The sequence below is a fragment of the Macrobrachium nipponense genome, chromosome 20 (genome assembly GCF_015104395.2).
Source record: "Macrobrachium nipponense isolate FS-2020 chromosome 20, ASM1510439v2, whole genome shotgun sequence".
NCBI lineage: Eukaryota > Metazoa > Arthropoda > Malacostraca > Decapoda > Palaemonidae > Macrobrachium > Macrobrachium nipponense.
This window is the reverse complement of record NC_061089.1, coordinates 1446338-1467997: the sequence shown is the minus strand read 5'-3', so window position 1 is coordinate 1467997 and position 21660 is coordinate 1446338. Positions and strand designations below refer to the sequence as shown.

General features: G+C 45.5%; 1 protein-coding gene across 2 annotated transcripts in view; it reads left to right on the top strand.

The window, feature by feature from the left end:
* LOC135221558 (gigaxonin-like) overlaps positions 1-21660 on the top strand; it is a 501126-nt gene that overhangs the window by 380899 nt on the left and 98567 nt on the right. For both annotated transcript variants that reach the window (XM_064259261.1, XM_064259264.1), the window contains exon 7: positions 3824-4008. In XM_064259261.1, coding sequence (XP_064115331.1) covers positions 3824-4008 — 185 coding nt within the window. The remainder of the gene's footprint in view (positions 1-3823; positions 4009-21660) is intronic.

The window sequence follows — 21660 nt, the reverse complement described above, 5'->3', positions numbered from 1 at the left end:
CTTTTCACCTTGATGGATGCAAATAATGGAAGTTTGTTGCGTTTGATGACATCATTGAGTGGTTTGGATCTGTCTGCCAGACGTTCCTTCACAAATAAATGGAACTGATCTCGCCCCATCTGCACAGCTGAACGCACACTCTCCACTGCAGCTGGGCCCAGGATCTCCTGTGTGTCTAGGACCAGCAAATCTGTGCTTTCTTCTTCAAAGGGGTTGCCCATCTCCTCGATGACTGCTGTCAGTGCACGAACATCTTGGACAAATTTCTTCTGTACACTGTTGGTTTGCTCATGGTGGTGGGTGTGCTCTCCTCTTTGGTGCAGTTGTTGTGAGGTCTCAAATTCTGTGATGGCCCGAGCAACTTCAGGGCCAGCCACCATCCACCGTCGAAGGGCACTTGGATTTTCAGTGAGACCCACTGCCACGCCATCACTTTTGACCATGGCATTGTTTTGCTCATGTGCCTGGTCTAAGGCAATGGCAGAAAAAGCATGCCTGGTCTTCTTGGATGTGAAGTGGCCCATATGGAACTTGGCAGCAACATCTGGATGTTTCTCTGCAAGGCAAACCATGTCCCTGATGTGCACTGGAAACCAGCGAGCATAGTGGACATGATCCAATGCAGCAAACCATGCAGCTAGCTCTGGTAGGGTGTCCATGTACAGCGTGAAGTTCGACTCTCTAAGTGAATGTATGAAAAGGAGTATAGAGAGCTCCAGGTGAAGCACAGTGGCCCAGTACTGAAACTGGGGACATGCTACTGCTCTCATGTCACACCATGCCTCAAACTGCAATAGTTCCTCATCTCTTGCTGTCGCTCTTTCTTTGTATCTAGTATATGCTGAAGTATGTGCAGGGCAGCAGCAGTTACCTGGTGGGCGCGTCTTGTACGGCTGACATGAGCTGCATGCAGGAAGGAGTCTGCTGTGCCTGTTGTTGCTATCTCTGCCTGAACCAATGCCTCTGTCCAACCACTGTCTTGCAGCCAGTTTCCTGCTGTCTTCCAAGCTGCCATCTCTGTGTGTAGAGCGCCTAGCATTACTACAAATAGATCTTCACCAAATGTGTCTGGCCAGTTCCATTGCACCTCCTTGGCGATTGCATACAGTGGTTGGTCCAGTGTGATGACGGGTATCTGTCCAGGGTTTAGCTCATTGACCGCTGCTTTCTCTACATCCATGGCATGACGGATCATTGCCACTGAGTGGGCTTGGTCATGGAAGAGGGGTAGCAAGGCAGTGGGTGTGACTGTGATATTAGTATGCTGGGCTGCTTGGCTCTCTGCATGATGTGCAGCCCACGAAATGTTTCCTGGATTCTGCGTATCGCCACTGTCACATGCATCCTTCACAGCCTGGAGCCACTTCTTCTCTTTATCGAGCTCAGCTTGTGCAGGATTCCTCTGCAGTGACGCTTGGGTTCCAGCTGGTACATGGTTTTTTTGGGCAGGTGAAGTAACTGGCTGTACATCTGTATAATACTGTGGAAGGTCACCCACAGCCTTGGCATTGGAGATACCCCCGATGATGACAATACCTCGGTCTGTGCCTTGATTGTCTTAGTCTGGATGTTGTATTAATGAAATACCAGTTCCATGGAATGAATCATGTGCTGTCGTGGAGCTGGATTGTGGTCTATTATATACCACAGCTGCTGTGGTGAACACTCTACTGCGGAGCTTTTGGGGGCAAACCACCTTTTCCATCTGAAAGCGCTGACATGTCCCGTTGCCCAGCTCTGCAGAGATCCGTAGCACTCTATCATATGCAATGCTGATCCCTAGTCCAGATAGTGTGTCAACTAATTCCCTCTTTCTTGTATGGGCATGAAGCATCAAGCCAAGATATATTGGCAAGGGAGTCTCTTGACTGATGCTGTGTCGCACGTCTGTGCCTGCACCTCTTCTCTCATGTTTCACACTGTTGTATTTGATTAGTTGAGCTATGGTCAAAGATGCTGAGGACGATGATTGACGTGCCTGGTTTTTTATGCCTGCACCCTCTAGCATCATGGAGACCATTGTCAGCAGCAGTTGTGGCACAGACTCTTCTTGGCATTTGTCTGAGAAGGAACCATGAAAGGGGCTGAGATGACTGGAACATATCCTTCCTTATAATGCGGGCAGCTTGTGCCAGGTGCACAGCATCACTGTCAATGTTATGTTGACATGCTTTGGCTAGTGCACTGCCAATGTCTTCCTTATACACCAGCAGGATATCTCGTCCCTTTCTGTGCTCCTGCAGATCAGGCAAATATGCCAGGATTCGCTCCTTGAGTCTGGTTGTATGGACTCGTGTTTCCAGCACAATGCCGAGCTGTTCCATTCTCGTTGTGTACAGCTTAGTGAGGTCTGCCATCTTGAACACAGGAGCAGTGTCCTCTTCTTTTGCAGTTTCCTCTATGTATGTTACCAGTTCAGACAGGACTATTGCTGAAATGACATCTACTTTGCTCTGGTTTTCCTCAGCAAGTGTTTTTGCTGCCCTCACGCAGTTGTATAGGGATGTCAAACATTTCTTGTGGTACTTGGCCTCTCTTGCCACCATATCCCCAGCACTCAGTTGGGCTAACAGAGTGGTATCCTCAAGAAACTCGGCAGTGTTGCGAACGTATTTATCTAGTTCCTGCGTCGCTACTTGATGAAACTCTGAACCAAGCTGTTGGTGGCAGAAGAAGCATAGATAATTGCGTATGTTTTCGACACAAGCTGCCTTAGATCTAGTTCGCTTATACTCATCTGTGCTTGTACTGGCGGCAGGGCTTCCTTCAGAATGACCTCTTTTCTGTGCCCGTTGTAGCTTGGTAGTGTTGTATTTCACCCTGCATGACTTGTGCCACTTGGTTTGGTGGGCAGCCAGAGTGGCAGCTATCCCTTGGCCTTCATCTAGTTGTTGTAAGTCCATATCTTGTGGCAGCTCACCTAGTTCACTGAATGCTAACATATTGTCCTCAAATGTCTTGTATCCAGCACCTGAATCTTTTCTTTGAGTTGCAGCAGGACACTGTAGGGACTCTTCTTTATCAGCTTGACACAGAACACAAAGTTCCCAGTCCAGTTTTGGTGTGGGAGTTAGAGGCTTGGAAACATCAACTACCTTGAACCGTTTCGACATGGTTGAAATCTGGAATAGAAAGAAAAATACCAGAATCAAGTATATAGCTGACACAGAACCAAATATATCAGTCATAAATTTCTCTTTTTTTAGCATACCATCTTGAAATCCAATATGGCGTCACCAAATCAACTTCTAACTAGCACCATTCAATTCCTTGCCCTCAAATATGTATATCTAGACACTAAAACCAAGTCTCTAGCTGGTATATAAACAGAATTATCTGTAATTAAAGATTTTTAAGCCGCCATTTTGAAATCCAATATGGCGGCCACTTTGGGATTACTACAAAAGTGGTTCCATACCTGAAAATGTTCCCCATATAATATTTGATCTTTCCTCCATGTTTGGTGCTTCCATCACAAAATGCACAATTGGTTTGCTATGCCACTGCACTATTATATATTGCATATGAACATATTTAACATAAAAAAATAACAGGATTAATAGCTTGTTGAACTATTGTGCTACAGTTCTTACCACTTAGTTTTACAGTCAGACATATGGAAGTGTATTTACAATTTCTAACTATTATTCACAATAAGAGTATCTACAGTTTCTAACAAGCCAGTGATTACACGCTGTTAAACAATTCAAATATTCACTAGTCCTGTTCCCTTCTTTATATTTTTAAAAGAAATGGGCTTTGAATGTTTTACTGCATAAAAACATTTAAATTTATGAACTCAAAATTTTCATTGTTTTTACAGGAGGATATCTTTTTGTTATGGGAGGGGGAAACCAGAATCAAGAGATGTGTAATGAAGTTCAAAAATATGACCCTCAAACCAACAGCTGGACTCTTATGGCACCAATGCCATACTCGTGTTTTTCTCCAAAAGTTGTAGCTTATTCTGGAAAACTGTATGTAACTGGTGGTGTTGGATTGTATGAGGTAAGAACAGTTGATATTAATACTATTGAATAGTTTAGAAAAAAAAACTTATTAGAATGTAAATTTCATTTTATCTTTTAACATAAATATCTTAATAGTAGTCTCGCGATTATCCGGATTTCCATTATCTGGAAATTGACATTATCTGACTCTCCCAGACCAGCGACCAAAGGCCTAAAGATTATATGTACTACTATACTGTGGAACCTCGACATATGAAAGTCCCTACTTACAAAAAATCCAAATTACGAAAGCAAAGACGAAGATTTTTTTTGCTTCTGTATACGAAAATAATTCAGGTTGCAAAAGGGTAAAGTCCGAGATTCGCCCGGACCACCGAGAACAATTTTACAACTGGCGCGCCGCCAACTGAGTAGACTCCCCACCATCCTCCCGCTCTCCCATTGGTCCCTGATGCTAGTCACCGCTGTAAGATCCTGCTCTCCTATTGGTCATCATCATGCCTCTATGTAAGGGCGTTCCTTGACCATTTTTTGCGGCAACGTTATCGTAAACACTGGAATCCGTTTGTTCACATATATTTCGTTTGTTAACGTAAATTTGTGTTAGTGATTTCGCTTTCGTTGTAATGTAAGTTACTTTATCATGTTGTGTGTGAACTTAATTACTTACATTATTAGCCATGGGTCCCAAGAATGTTGCTGAAGTTCACAGAAAGAAGAGGATGCTTTCTATGGAGAACGAAGATAGAGATAATCAAGAAGCGTTAATGTTTTCTGCCATTTGTTAATGTGTTTCGTAAAGTTTAGTGTTAATGTTTTCTGCCATTTTTTAATGTGTTTCGTAAAGTTAAGTGTTCATGTTTTCTGCCATTTGTCCTCCTCCTCTGTCGCCACTTTCGGAGATCGCCTCACTCAAAAGGTAAGGTTCCACATTTTACTACATATGTTCGTATGGACTGTGTACGTACATGTACGTAAAGTATTTCTTGTACCACGTACATTAATACACTATATTTACAGGTACGTACTACAATAAAGGTTATGTTAGGTATTGAATGGTCCAAATTGTTGTATTTCATTGTTTATTGGTCAATTTAGCTTTATTATAAAATTTATTGTGGTGTTTTTGTAGGGCTTGGAACGAATTAGGCAATTTGCATGTAAAACGTAGTTCTAGATACAAAAAAATCAGGTTACGAAGGCCGCTTCAGAACGGATTAATTTCGTATCCTGAGGCACTACTGTATGTACATTTTTCACAGTTTGAAAAAACTGCTCTCCAATGGTTAGCAATGTTGCATGGCCCCAGGAAAGCTGCTAGCACTGCTTACACTCATAAACAGACTGAAAAGGGGTTTTTGGGGGTGGCAAAGGCCCAGAGAAGTTTCCCAAGTGGGTCAGATGGATGGCCACCATGGCAAATGAGGAGCAGTAAGGCTGTGTAGAGGCAATCACTTAGAGAAGTAGTTATTTTGGAATGTGGGGGAAACTGGGGAGCAGTTTCCCTGGCTGGGAGCTGGTGGCAATCTAGTGTTTGGGTGGGTGAAGAGGCTAAGTAGATGTCTGACTTGTTTTGTGTCACGTTTTATGCTTATGATTTTTTTCCACATGTTATTAAAAGGAATGAACTATGTTCTCAACTATAATAGAAAAGAATGGTATATAATATATATATATGTATGTATGTGTATAAATAAAGATATAAGCCACGAGGGAAAATAAACAAGAGAGTATCCGCGAGATCTTTCGACGTTCAAACGTCCTTTACTTAGCAGATGAACTGACTTACATGAGGAAATGACAATACAAGAAGGGTCGTATAACTGACAGATAGGGATTATAAAGAGATTAGTACCTTGAATCCGACACACCTGGAAGATGAGTAACCTTCCCAAAGAAGCATAAACAATGGGTACAATTAAAAGTTTAAGACAATCATCTCAGACACAAGGACAAGACAATTAAAGGATTATTATAAGTGACAGCTATTCAGAACTTTGGTAAACAAAAACATATTCACAATACATATTAAACATACATTACAACGAAGATATCTCTAAGGCAACTAATTTTTATTTAAGTCTGTAATTATATCTTTGAGGTCATTCTTAAACATGTTACAAATACAGGCGGCCCGCGGTTAACGGCGCAATCACTCAACGGCGAATCGGTTTTACGGCGGTCGTCATAAATATTCATTAAAAAAATAAGGCATTTTTAAAAGGTAAATCTTTACGGCACAAATTTGTCAGTAACAGCGCCGCTAGCGCGTTGTCTAACGAGTTCATACATATGTAGAAATGCCGTTCAGACCATAAAGGTTATGCAAATTATATTAACAAATTTTATGGAGAGTTATTACGTAGGTAATTAGGGTAAAATATATGCCTCTGACGCGTTCTATGCCGAAAATATCAAGTTACATAAGTGCAAATTTAGCTATGGATGTGTCGATTCATAATTGTTCATGCTTTTGTTTAAATGTTGTGTGAATATGTATTACGTGAAAGCATTTTTATTTCTTGTGTTTTTTACGATTTTCTACATCAGACACTCCCAAGTAATTGTTTTAAGTTGAGTTACGCAAATTAATCAAAATTTGGTTTCTTGTCAGGGTAGCGATGTTAGTTATAAGCATGTTTAGGCGTTTGTTACCTATCGGGAACCCCGCATAACGCCGCTCCCGAGTCAGCCATTACATGCATCGCTACCCGCGAACTTTCACAACATTCAGACCGACTTTCGATTAGTCTTCCATACTAATCGTAGTCGCGTTCATGTTGATATTAGCATTACTCAAGAATTTACGAGTTTATATATTGATAACCTGACATTATATGATATGATCTGACGTGAGGGCTATCCTGGCCTACCCGTCCAAGCTTCATTGGCTTAGAAGGTAGACTAGGCTGGGGATCCCTATTATCCTGCCCTTTCAGCTGACTCCCCAACCGATGCGTCGGCTGGGTGACGTCCCCCCTTTTCCCTTTTTACCATGGTGGACCTCGCAAATAAGGAGGCTACCTCATTCACCTGTCCAGGTCGAAATCCGATTTTGGAAGGTACCATGGCCCTTATCGTGGCCTCTGTATGGGTCCTTGAGCCTCCCTAGCCTACCTATCCAGATCGTGATTAAAATTCCGTTTTTGGAGGGTTAGGCTAGCCGCTCAGAGCCACCCTGGCCGACCTGACCAGATCGTTCCGATCTTGCGAAGGTTAGGCTAGCTGCTTGTTTGGACCGTATATGTCTTCCTTCCTCCTCCTCCTCCCTCTCCCCTGTCCCTTCTCACGTCAGGACTATTATATGATGCTTATTATCATTGTATATATCATATTATGGTATTTATCCAGTGGACAGTTGGCCTATAGGCCGGCTGTCCCTGATATCGGTTGGATCACGACTTCTCGGAAGGTGTCCCACCTGGCCGGTCGTAGTGTCCAACTGATCGCGAGTGGGCCACCCCTCTTGACGACCTCCCTCCCCCCATCCCACCTTGGTGGGGTGACACAGCTCACCATACGCTACCTCTAGGCAGCCTAACCGAGCCTTACCTTCTCTAGTGGGGGGAGGGTAGGGAGTACAATTGAGGGAGTGGTACACCTCGTCATGCTCTGAGGGGATGGCAGTGGGTTTCCACCCAGGCGAGCCTTGGTTGGCCACCTGGCTCATCTGGACGGTATACGCCGCATGCTACCCCATTCTCGCCTTTCCTGTCCCCAGTTCCCTATCCCTTGCTTCCTCCCCGCCCCGGCGGGACCGGGTCCGGCTAAGAGTTCGTTCCTGTTATAAATATAATAGCTGCAATCCCTTATATGATTAGATTCCGGCCTAGGTTTTACCTAATTCCCTGTTTCAATCCCATGAACTGGACCCGGAGGTAGTAGGATAGCTTTTGTTGGGGACTGGGCCCGGAATGCGCGTTGTTACAGTGCTCAGGCACTGTAGTTTAATTTAGTTTTAGCTTATGTTAAGTATGCTTCCGGTCCGTTTACCACGACAGGCATTCCACCCCACCGGGTATTCTAGGACCGAAGCACGGTGTTCCCCTTCCCCAGCTCCTTCCCCAGTTCTACATTCTTGTTTGTACTTCTGTTTCCCCACTCCGGTGGCGGTGGACAGTGGGCTAAGAGAGGCGATCCTAGCCTTCTAGGAAACGCCTCCCCGGTGCCAGCGGACTCAGGCCAGGTCTAGCCTTTCTCTGAGCTGTTTGTACCAAGCCTATCTTACTATAAGAAATTATGAGAAGAATGAATAACAAGGGCCTGGAGCGGTCGGGAAATATGAATGCCTTGATTTGTAGTAAGACACGCTCTGCCGAAATCAACTCCAGCGGCAGTAATATAGAAATTCATGCTCCGCCGGAACATCTCCGGCGGGTCTATACAGTGATACTCATGTATGTATCATTTTATCTTACAGATGGTACGCTGTCAGGAGATAGCATGTAAGGCCATCCTGCAGCAAATGTGCGGGCATGAAGTATGCCGCTCCCATGCTGGTTGGACAGTCCAAATAGACGACTTGCTGGTATGGAACCCGGACGGGAGCAAAGTTTGTTACAACTTGGTAACAGATCTCACTACCGAGTTGGTAGGTACCATCCCATTAGATGATATATGGATCTCACCTGTGATTCAGTAAGTATCATCCAGTTAACTGATACATTTAAAATCTTATGGACTTATATTAATTTACATGAGTTTTATAATAGGGTAAGTCCTGACTTAATACCTACTTCCGGCTTCCCAGGCCCTCAAGACGTCCTCCCTTGCAACCCTCAAGATCTGGGTTGGCGGTTTCGGGCGTAACGTCAAGTCCAAGCAGCCCTACATCCTGTCTGAGGATATGTGTGCGCTCCTATACCCGAATGCCAAGGTCTTGGCAGCGGTAGCAGCGGACTTGGCGGCTCCCATCATCACCAGGATCCGGGAGGAGACACAGGTCCTGCTCAGAGAGCTGAAGTGATTGGGCGAGAGGGTCGTGGAAGTTGCTACGATCAATTTGGACTTGGAGCCGATGGTCGTCGACACCCAAGGACAAGATAGGGAGGTAAGTAAGGCAGGTGGCGCCCGGCCCAAAGTCCTAACCTTTAGTCCGGTGCAATCTGCTTCTTCTTCCTCTATTTCTCTCCTGAGGTTTACCGTGAAAGTCCACGACTAGAGACAAGCCGTGTCCGGTAACCCCGAAAATAAATCATATCAAAGGCCCTCCCGAAGACTAACAAGCCTTCCAAACGGCCTAAGCCAAGCTCCGCCAGTACGCCATCAGGTTCTAAGCCGTTGGCGGACTCGACTAGGGCTACTTCCCCACAGCAATTGTTAAGAGCAAAGGATCGAAAGCTAGGTCTATGAAGCCTAGCTTTGATCCAGCAGCATTCTCTAGTCAGCTTATGCAGGAGATTGGGAACTGGGTCCAAACCAAGTTCCAATAAATCTCTTCATACCTTCAAACGTCGGGACAGCCTATTGAGTCCCTGGCACAGAAATTGCTCAATCAGGAGAGCTTGATGATAGACCTCTTTAGGTCCGGACACCCACAACAACCGTTCGTGGTGCCAGATGCACCTAAACTCCCAGCGTTCTCAAAGATTAATCCATGGCGGTTAGATCTCCATGCCCCATTTTCAGAGGGCATGTTGAATTTCAAGGGATGTGAAACCCAGCCAGTAGAGGATTTTGAATTCTACCCGCCGGATCTCCAGTTCTCCTTCTCGGGAGACGTACGTTTGACGGAGGAGACATTAGTAAGAGTAGATAAGGTCCGTCCCTAAGGAGACCATTATCTACCCAAAGGAACAAGCACAATCAGCTTGGGTCTTTACTTTAACAAAAGGGGAGTGTGTCAACACGAAGATGACACCCCATAAAGGATGTTACACCATGTTCGGTGTAGGGAAACAGACCCGACACCATGCACTACAAAGTGGTGGACCTAACTTTGCAAGCGGCAATGGAGGGAAAGCCGATGCCACAGCTTAGAGAGACAGATTTGACTTCTTTGCTTTCCCGGGAGACCAAGAGTACTAGATATAGGCCCCAGCTACCCTTTCGGAAGGGAGGCTTAACCCTGACTGGGCTTCTACACAGTTTAGTGAGCACCTACTCAGGCTCCTGGATGCCTTAGTAAAGGTGGAATATGAGTCAAGATGTAGACTGAGTAGATCTATCAACTCAGTCACAATTACAGAAATGACTTCCCTAATCTACGCTGAAGAGCCTCTCTTCAAGGTCTTAACAAAGTCATTACTTCATATTCTCCAGTCTGATGTTTATGACTTCGCAGTAACTAGAAGGAACTACAGGAAGCATGTCTTAGCTGAGGCTTCCATAAGGCACGAGCCCAACAGACTAATTAAGGCTCCAATTTTGGGAGCAAACTTATTCCCCAAAAACATAGTGAACAGTGTTCTCGGGGAAGCAGCCAGGGCTGACCAAAACCTTCGAGTCCGCTGGGGGCTCATACCCAAAAAGAAAATTTCGTACCCGCCGGAACACAAGCCAGGGGCAGGAAGAGACCGAGGAAGTTCCAGTCCTTCCAAACCTCACAATCACAAGCAGTGGTACAGGCAGTTCCTGTAACTCAGCTTAACCTACCTTCCACCTCAAGGGCTCGACCTCAACAACAATTTGTTTTGTTGAGCCAACCATCTCAGCCTCAGAGTTCGACCTCGTTCGCCTCATCTCCGGCATTCAACCCCTCCTTTGAAACACAAAGGACGTTTCAAGGCTACAAGCAGTTCACCAGAGGTAGCAGAGCCAGAGGCACCTTCTGGCACAGAGCCGGCGGTAGATCCTCCAGCAGAGGCAGGGGATTCCGGGGGAGCCGGAGAAGCAGGCCCTCTGCTAACCAGTGAAAATCCCCAGGTAGGAGGAAGGCTGTACCTCTTGCCGACCCGTTGGATATTCAGCATCTGGGCCCACAAAATTAATAACAAAAGGTCTGGGGTAAAGTTGGACAAAGGGCCTCCATCACCAACCAGTTTTTACCAAAAACCAACGGCGGACCTAACACATTAAACCATAGACCTTCTCCAAAAGAAGCTAATAAAAGATGTCAAACGCTTGAAATTTCAAGGACGCTTGTTCAGCGTTCCAAAGAAAGACTCAGACAAGCGGAGAGTAATTCTAGATCTATCTCATCTAAACTCATACATTCAATGCGACAAGTTCAGCATGTTGTCCATCTCGCGGTGCGGACCTTACCTCCCCGTGGGGCTGTCACCACCTCTATAGATCTTACAGACTACTATCATGTTCAGGTAGCAAGGCACTTCCGCCCCTTCCTAGGACTCAAACTAAACATGCAGGCTTATGCCTTAGAGGTCATGCCATTCGGGCTCTATATAGGGCCCAGAATATTTACGAATTTAGCGGAGACAGTAGTTCAAGAACTAAGAACCCAAAGAATAAGGTTAGTAGCCTTCTTAGATGATTGGCTCATCTGAGCCACCAGCGACAAGGAATGTCGTGAGGTGACAGACAAAGTAATAAAATTCCTGGAATATCTAGAATTCCAGATAAACAGCAAGAAGTCCCACCTTTCTCTGGCAACACGCTTTCAGTGGTTGGGCATACAATGGGACCTGACCACACACACACAAGTGGTCAATCCCGCCAGAAAAGCGGAAGGAGATAGCAAAGGCTACAAGACAATTTCTCAAGGGCAAATTAATGCCCCGGAGAAACCAAGAAAGTATCTTAGGCTCCCTTTAGGTTGCCTCAGTAACAGATGCCCTATTAAAAGCCAAACTGAAGGATATCAACCTGGTTTGTTGGTCCAGAGCGAACAAGAGATATCGGGACAGAATTTCACGAATCCCGCCCATATTACAGAAAAGACTCTGCCCATGGACGAAAGTAAAAAACTTAGCAAAATCAATACCTTTACAATTTCCACCGCCTGCACTGGTGGTTCATACAGACGCCTCTCTAAGCGATGGGGGAGGTTACTCCCAGGACAAAAGATTCAGGGTATGGTCTGTATCATTCTGCCAGCTACATTTCAACATACTAGAAGATATGGCAGAGTTCTTGACCTTGAAGAAACTCTCCCTGGCAAAGAAAAACCATATCATACTAGTACTGGACGATGCAGTGATAGTTCACTACATAAACAGGGGAGGCTCCAAATCAATCCACATAAATCGTGTGATGATAGCAGTTTTTTCCCTAGCAACAAGAACCATTGTCATCGATCAGCCACTTATCGGGCTCGAGAATGAATGTAGTCGAGCACGCACTATCAAGGACAACTCCGCTGAAGTCGGAATGGTCCTTAGACGAGAAACCGTTCAATTAGACTTACCAACAGATTCCGGATCTCCAAATAGACCTATTTCCCACAGAGTCCAACCTCAAGCTATAGAGTTATGTAGCCACCAATCTGGACCCTCCAACCTACACCACAGACGCCATGTCCATAGATTGGAACAACTGGCAGAAGATTTAATGGTTTCCACCTATAACCTATTAATGAAAGTTCTGATCAAGCTCAGAGCTTTCAGAGGACAAATTGCTCTGGTAGCTCCCAATTGACCCAAGAGCAACTGGTTCCCTCTTCTAGTGGAATTGAGACTCCGCCCCAGCGGATCCCCAAACCGAAATTGACACAGATAATAGTCTCGCACGGTATTAGCTTTCTCATGATTCCAGAATGCTGTAACTTTATGGACTTCATGAGGTTCGCGGCACAAAAGATTGCCAATATTGATCCTCTAAACACTTTGTTTCTAGAATCAGACAAAAGAGAATCTACACTTCGGCAATATGATTCAGCAGTGAGAAAGCTAGCCAATTTTCTGAAAGATTCAAGGGTACAGATAATGACTACGAATCTGGCAGCCTTAAAATTTAGAACCTTGTTTAAGAGTGGTCTAGCAGCTAGTACTATTGCCACAACTAAATCTGCCTTAAAAGAAAAATTTCAGTTTGGTTTTAATATTAATCTCACAGAAAATTCTATTTCTCATCCATCCCGAGAGCTTGTGCTAGACTGAAACCAGCAAACCGCCTCCATACGGTCTCCTGGTTTCTAATGACGTTCTCAGGCTAGCTTCCGACACTGACACGGAATCAGGCCCTTATGTAACGCTTCTCAGGAAACATTATTCCTAATAAGTCTGGCCTCAGTAGCCAGAATATCAGAACGATCAGCTCTCTCTAGAGAACCAAATTATAATGATTTCCTCCCATATGGGGAAGTTTTAATCTCCCCAGATAGAAAATTCTTAGCTAAAAAATGAGGACCCGCAGAATAGATGGTCCCCGTGGAAGGTCGTCCCACTTCCACAGGAGCTATCTCTATGTCCTGTAAACACTTTGAAATCCTATCTAAATAGAACTTCCAAATCCTATCTAAATAGAACTTCCAAAAGTCTTCAGGCCCTTTATTTATTAGAGAGAATGGTGGAACCACTTCCCTGAAGGGAATCAGACAACAAATTCTCTATTTTTTAAACAAGCCAATCTGTAATCAATTCCGCATGTCCATGATATCCGAGCAATGGCTACTTCAGTTAATTACTTTCACCATATGAACTTTGATGACCTTAAAAGAGACACAGGCCGGAAGTCACAGATAGTATTTAAATGCCACTACCTAAAATCTTTAGAGGCCCTTAAATATTCGGCAGTGGCAGTAGGGAATGTTGTTTTCCCTGATATAACAGAATCAGTATAACAGGGCCTAACTTTAGTAAAATATCACTACCTTTTAGTACCTTCTCTCCTACCTGGCTTGCTTACTGTCCCTACCCTTACCTTGGCTTTCTTCTGGATTGCACATTAACCCACTCCTATATTGTTAAACTTATATATAGATATCTTGTATTACCTGCTGTTGGTATCACCTTGGTCTTACCAAGTTTTGTATACATATATCTTTAGATTCAGTGATGTAAATCAAGGATTCATTAGAGATAAGTTATGTTATTAAAAGGATTTTGATGTAGGAAAAATCTATTTCTGGGCGAGGGGTTCGTGTCGCCCAGTGAAATAATCCTTAAGTTCATTATTTCTAAGGTAAATGAGCTAACACATACCAGAGAAAAATAAATTCAGGGAGATCTCAGTATAACTGACTCGCACACCCTAAATAAAAGAGGGCGTCGGTATGGTATCTGGGGCAAGTGAGACCACTACCACGAACCTCTTGCCATTTAGAACTTCCTACACCTAAATCCCCCTCCTGAGAGAGCCGATCCACAGGCAGATGCAGCAACTACTACTACTACGACCCACGCCACGCCGACTGCCGCGCCTCTGGTGGCCATCCTTGAAGTTAGAAGGCAATCTTGGGCTACAGGGCGGGGTCTAGGGGGGGATTTCACTGGGCGACACGAACCCCTCGCCCAGAAATAGATTTTTCCTACGTCAAAATCCTTTTTCTGGGCTCAGTTCGTGTCGCTGCGTGAAATAGTACCAGAAAAATAGCACAAGATTGAATAAGGAAGGGTCTCAATGAAACTATAAAGATAAAAACAAACAAGTATAATGTGGAGAATCCAAAAATTACCATACATAAAGTTAACTTGACAAAATTAAAGTGGACTTACAGTTAACTTAAAACTAAACTTATATTATTATTGAAAACTTATCTAGGATAGTGAGTTATAAGTTACATATGAAATTACTCACTGTAATCAAAATAATCTTCAAAGATATATACACAAGGTAGGTGTGGTACCCTAGCATTAAAATAAGGGGAGCCACACCCAAAGACATTTCATAATATACAAAATTGTTGTGGGTGCCCCTAGCAAAAAAATAAGGGACACACCACCAAAAGCATAATCATAAGCAGCTAAGGCTAAAGGACTATATTATAGAGCATAACGGTAGGTTATGTGAAATGTTAGTTGAGGCAGGTAGAAAGGAGATCTGGATCTTCAACTACGACTACTATGCAGTGTCAGGGGAAACTATGTTCCCCGCTGCCACTGCTGGAAATTTTAAAGATTCCAAGGACTTTAGATAGTGACGCTTAAAAACTGTCGGCGATTTCCAGCCAGTATACTTCTTTAAATCATCAAAATTCATATGCTGAAAATAATTAATAGAGGTGGCTACTGCCCTGATATCATGGGCTTTTGGAAATGATTCAGGATTTGCTTGCTTAATGAAGTAAAGGATCTGCTGCCTGATCCCTTTAACTGATATAGTGCCACCTTTTTCTCTCATAAAGAGAGGACCTGAGGAGGTAGAAGATGTCCTAGACAGAAAGGCTCGTAAGGTCATCACTGGACAAAGAGAAGGGTCTTGTGGGAGAGGGATGACTTTCCAAGGTGCCCACCTCGCTAAAGGATCCTCGTTTTTAGCTAGAAAACTACGATCCGGTGAAAGCAAAACTTCTCCTGAAGGGAGGAATTCTATATGCCCCGCATCTCTGGATAGAGCCGACAGTTCTGAAATTCTGGCCCCTGAAGCCAGACTTAGCAAGAATAGCGTCTTCCTTAGTAGCATTATGAATGAACAGGCGGAGTTGTCAGTGTCTGAAGCCAGTTTGAGGACATCATTTAAAAACCATGATACTGAACTAGGCCTTACAGAAGGTCTAAGTCTAGCACAAGCTTTGGGAATAGACGTAAAGTAAGAGTCTGTCAAGTCTATTGGAAAACCCAACTGAAAGATTTTCTTTAAAGCTGATTTATTAGTGGTAATAGTGCTAGCTGCTAATCCTTTTTCGAATAAGGACCTGAAAAAGGATATAGCTGAATTCACTGTCATGGTTGTGGTGTTTGTCTCCTTCAGGAAAGATGCTAACTTCTTAACTGCAGCGTCATACTGCCTCAAGGTTGATTCCCTCTTATCTGATTCTAGGAAAAGGATATTCTGGGGATCAATACCTGCATCTTTTTTAGCCGCAAACTTCATGAAGTCCATAAAGTTAGGGTTTTGAGAATTCCTGAGGAAGCGAACACAGTCCTCATTTGTACTGACTGAGATAGTTTGGGATTGGGAATCCGTTGAGGTCGAAGACCCAATTCCAGAAGCAGAGGGTACCAGTTGCTCTTTGGCCAGTCCGGGGCTACTAGAGCCACTTGTCCCTTGAAAGTCCTGAGCTTGTTCAGAACTTTCAATAGAAGATTCACTGGAGGAAAGATGTAAATCTTCTTCCATTGATTCCAGTCTATGGACAGTGTGTCTGTGGCATATGCCAGAGGGTCCAGGTTGGGGGCCACATAGCAAGGAAGCTTGTGGTTCGCTTGGGAGGCGAAAAGATCTACTTGGAGACCTGGGACACTCCGGGCGTATCCACTGGAACGGACTTGGTTTGTCTAGGGGGTAGCCCATTCTGATTGTCTAGAGGAACTGACCGAGACAGGGCGTCTGCTATCACATTCCTTACTCCCGCCAAGTGGGTGGAGGACAGATGCCATTTGTATTTGTTCGCTAGAGAGAAAATGGCTATCATGACATGGTTCACATGTTTTGATTTGGATCCTCCCCTGTTGATGTAGTGTACTACTACTGCGCTGTCCAATACCAGTTTTATATGAGAATTCTTTGGTGGAAGGAGCCTCTTCAGAGTGAGAAATACTGCCATAGCCTCCAATACGTTTATGTGGAGTTGGCGGAACTGAGGTGACCAAGCTCCCTGAACTGAGAGTATCCTCCCAGCCGCTTAGCGAGGCGTCTGTTTGGATAGTTAACGCCGGAGGAGGATATTGAAGAGGAACTGATTTGGACAGGTTCTTTGTCTCCGCCCATGGATGTAGACGATTGCGAAGGATTTGCGGGATTACTGACAACTTGTCCCGAGATTTGACATTTGCTCTTGAGCGCCAAAGTCGGTTTATGTCTTTCAGCCTTGCTTTCAGTAAGACGTCCATCACTGAAGCAAACTGGAGGGAACCTAGGATCCTTTCTTGGTTTCTCCTTGATGCTTGTTTGTTCTTTAGGAATTGCCTTACTGACTTGGCTATTTCTTTCCTTTTGACCACCGGAATTGACAGATTGTGGGAGGATAAGTCCCATTGGATGCCTAGCCATTGAAAACGAGACTCCGGAGTGAGCCTGGACTTTGTCCTGTTTATCTGGAACCCTAGATGTTCCAAGAAGTGAATCACCTTGTTTGTGGCTTTGAGGCATTCCTCAACGGTTTGCGCCCAAATCAGCCAATCGTCGAGGTACGCTACTACCATTATCCCTTGCGATCTCAGTTGTTGTACTACTACTTCCGCTATTTTCGTGAATACCCTGGGGGCTACATTCAGCCCGAAGGGCATCACTTTGAAAGAGAATGCCTGGTTTCCCAGCTTGAAGCCTAGGTAAGGGCGAAAGTGTCTCGCTACTGGGATATGATAGTATGCGTCTGTAAGATCGATAGAGGTGGTGACGGCCCCACGGGGAAGTAAGGTCCGTACCTGCGAGATGGTCAGCATTTTGAACTTGTCGCAGCGAATGAATAAGTTTAGCTGGGACAAGTCTAAGATTATTCTTCTTTTTAATGAGCCTTTCTTTGGCACGCTGAATAAGCGTCCTTGAAACTTTAAATGCTTGACTCTCGATATTACTCCTTTCTGAAGGAGTTCCTCTGCATAATCTGCCAATTCCTTTGATGGTAGTTGAAGGAATGACCTGGGTGGAGGAGGACCTTCGATCCAACTCCAACCCAGACCCTTGGACACTATGCTCTGTGCCCATTTGCTGAACCCCCACCTGTGACGGAAGAGGAACAGCCTCCCTCCTACCCTGGAGATCTCACTGCTGCTGTGCGGGATGAGCTCCGCGCCCCCCACGGAAGTGCTTTCCTCTGTTGACGGCTCTTCCTGCACCTCGTTGACGAAAGGTGCCTCTGGCCCTGCTTCCCCTAGCAAACCGGTTGAAGGTTTGAAAGGCTTGGCTTTCAAACACAGGATTGAAAGCCGGGGAAACAGCATAGGAGGTAGAGGGCTGGGCTTGTGGAGACAGTAGAAGAATTGGCTGGTTCTGTCCTTTTGGTACAGTGGACTGACCTGCCTGAGCGACCGGGAAAGCCTGAACAAAGTGCTGTTGTTGTTTCTTTTGGTATGGCTGGAACCGTTTAGTCTTTTTCAGCTTCTTTCCGGATTCTCGGTTTTCGCTTGGCTGAGAGACCCCAACAGGCTCTGAGGCTCTGGTTAAGCCTCGTCGCTTCGCTTTGGACCTCCTTTACTGCCGACTCCGGGAAGAGGTCCGCCCCCCAGATATTAGATGAAAGCAACTTGTTTGGCTCGTGCCGAATGGTTGCTTCCTGAAGGACGTGTTTTCGGCAGTTCCTTCTCGCCACAATAAACTCATACAAGTCCGCTTGGACTGTATGGGTTTGTGACTTAGCTAGAAGCTTGAAAAGAGGCTCCGAACCATACGTTAAGGCGGCCACTTCGGTCATTACCATGGTGTTCAAGGTTCTACCAAGCCTGGATCTTGCCTCAAACTCAGCTTGAATGAGGCTGTCCTGCAATCTTGGCAACTTCTTGCCGAACTGGTCCATAGCGCAGTCCGGTTTAAGTTTACCTACCGTGAAAGTGGCCGGTAGGTTTTCCCACAGATCACCGAACGAAGGGAGGAGAGGAGATGTAGGGTCAGATTCCCTCAGTTGTGGCAGGGGTTCATCCCTCATGCCCGCTTGCATGGTAGCTTCTGCTATCTTCGTCAGAAAGGAGAGTGGTGCCTCCTCCTCTGTGGTGAAGATAGTAAATGGACTTAAATGCTTGGAGTCTGGTGTTGATACAGTCCCAGCCCTCCAAGCAGTGTAACCACTCTCTTTGAGCGTGGTCCCGGCTATACAGGACTGTCTCCTTTGGGATTTTATCCTCCCTATTCAAGACTGTCTCCTTCAGCCTCGCATATCCTATGAAAGGAGGCTGTAAGTCGGCAGGGTGGAACTCGAAGTTCTCAATCCTTCGAGTTCCACATTCCGGGATGGAAATCATACCATCCTTGAAGGGAGCATAAGCCGCTACCCTCTAAGGATTACTCATGGAGAAAGCAGGGAGAGTATCATAGGCCGGAAGTTGGGCCAGTCCGGCTCCTACTACCGGGAGATCGGCCTGCAGTGCCTGGTTCAAGCCTGTTAGGAGATTCTCTTGAGTAGACATTCTTTCAGACAGGTTCTGAATTGATTGCCCTAATTGGGTAATAGAGCTAGAGAGTTGGGCAAACATCTGCTCAACCCTCGTACTCAGAGAACCTACCAAATCCCCTACCTGCTGCATCATTCCTGCCGAAAATGCAGCAGGATCAAAGGTACCAGGTACCACGACCCCAGCAGGAGTCACCGGAGGAGTTCCGGCAGCAGCGGGAGAAGGCACAGACTTGGCGGGAGTACGGGCCCTTTCCTTAGAAGTTTTACTCCTCGATCCTTTATGCAGTGAAGTTGAAGAGGAAGAAGGCTTCACTTTCTCTGCTCCGGGATGAGAAGCCGGAGACTTACGAGATGAAGAAGACGACGACGTCTTTTTGGACATCGTCTTCTTCAGGGTCTTCTGCTCCCTGTGTCCCTTCACCTTAAGGGTCACAGATGCAGTGGGGGTACTATAAGGGATTTCTGATCCCGTAAAGCCCTGAAAGGAAGAAGAAGAAGGGACAGGTGACGAAGATCCAGAAGCACCCAAGGGAAGCCCTTGGGTGCCCAATCAACTAGCAAATCTTCCCCACCTACCGTCATTGGCTCTATATTAATATCCAGGGTCGCTACTTCCGCCACGATGTCTTGTCCGCTTCCTTCAGTCAAGGCTTGTTCTACTTGTTCTTGAATTGAAGCAATTGTCGGAGCTGCCGCGGCGGGGTCCACGTACCCTGTCGACTTCCCGCCCGGGAAGATCAGGACAGCCATCTTCTTCTCCAGGATATAGGGCTGTCCTTTGGCGGCGTTCTTCCCGAAGCCGCCAACCCAGGCCTTCAGGGTAGCCAACGTGACTTCTTTCACAGCGGCAGCCTGAAAAAGAGGGTCATTGTAATCCTTACAACGAAGCCCCGAGGACTGATCATTACCAACTTGAATATGAACAGAAAAACTTAAGACTAAATTGTATGAGAGTATATATGTCATGTAACAAACTTGACACCTATATATACTTACTCCGTCCAAAAATTGGTTCACTAGCTTGTAACAAATGGTACAAGCCTCGTGATACCATACAAGGAAGTCTTCATGGTGGGTAGCACATGGAGCATGAGTCCTGCAGACCTCATGCCCACAGGGGTCTTGTAAGACGGCATTACAGCCGGGCTCCTGACAGTTGGTAGACTGTAAGTGGAAAGATACATGAGTATCAAATTATACACTCACAGGGCTACTCTAATACTCCGTTGCATGCCGGAGTAGACTAAAATTATTGGGCATAATCCACTCCTGAACTCCTTACGGAGTAAGGTCTATGACCTTAGGTGTTGGTTGGGGAATTCCGGTGTACACCGGAGGAGAGAAATTTTCCCAACCATAAGTTTTTATAAAACCCATAGAGTTTCAAGGAGTAGTAAAACACGCCGGAGAACAGGAGAGGATGCCCTATACTTAAACTAGGAAACTTAAACTAGAAAAATTATACTAAAATGGAGCACGTAGCTCCGGCGTATAAACAACCCTCCCTCCGTCAACTAGAGAAGTGCTCAAACAGCAAGAGCGACCCGCCGTAGAAAACGAAGGGAGGTACAAACGATAGGGAAAGCTGCTTTGACCGACTGAAATCGCATCCACTCCGGTGGCTGGCAGAGCCAGCCCCTCTCTCCGACAACCGAAGGTACACCGGTGTAGGGAGCAGGTGTTCCGTCCGTTGGCGGGGAGGTAAGACAATGAGGAGGGAGAGAAATCAGACCCAGTGTATGCCGGGGAAGACCGAAGCGACCGGAGGGGGGGTGGCCAACCCCCGACCCCGACCACACCGGAGCTCTCCCAGCGCCCGAGGGAGGATGAGCGGTCCCCCAGTACTACAAGCTGTCCAGACTCCCCGACCCCCTTGGCTAGGGGGATGGGGGGGAGCAGAGCTCGGGTGGTTGCCATAGCGACTGAGAGCGAGCTAGGACAGATCCCCCCTTTGCCTCCCTTCTGGAGAGAGAAAAAAGGGGGACTGGGGTAGGGCGACCAGAGGTACACGCGATCGTAAGTGGACCACAACGTGATAAAGCAACACAACCAACTGGGTCGGAGACCACGTGCACCTAAAGGGCCATGATACTACAGGCAACAAAACTGTATACAAAATATAATGCAACAAAACTGCCTATAGAGAGGTACACGCGATGATAGGTGGACCAGGAGGTGGTAAGGCAACACAACCGACTGGAACAGGACCACGTGAACCTAAAGGGCCCTGATAACTGTACATAAAATGTAAAGCAACAAAACTGTCTAGACTGGTCGGCCCTAAAAGCTAACCCAAAATAACATAAACTTACATCGAAAAATATGAAAAAGGGGGGGAAAAAACACGAGTGAAAGAAAAAGAAACGTCCAGGAGGAGTAGGCTGGTTCCGAAGAAGACAGCCTACCGCTCAAAGCTCGCCTTAGCCGATAAGAAGAGCAATAGCTAGGATGCTGGACTAGAAGAGAAAAAACCACTCAGGTGCCTACATAGCTAGACAAAGATACATGCATGCATGAACAAGATCTAGGAATAGGCAATGAATTTCCCCACTTACGATGTAAACATAAGAACAAAATAAAATGCAGTAAAATATAATATAAAAGACTAGAGTAGCACGTGATAAAAACACCCTAAAAGGTCAA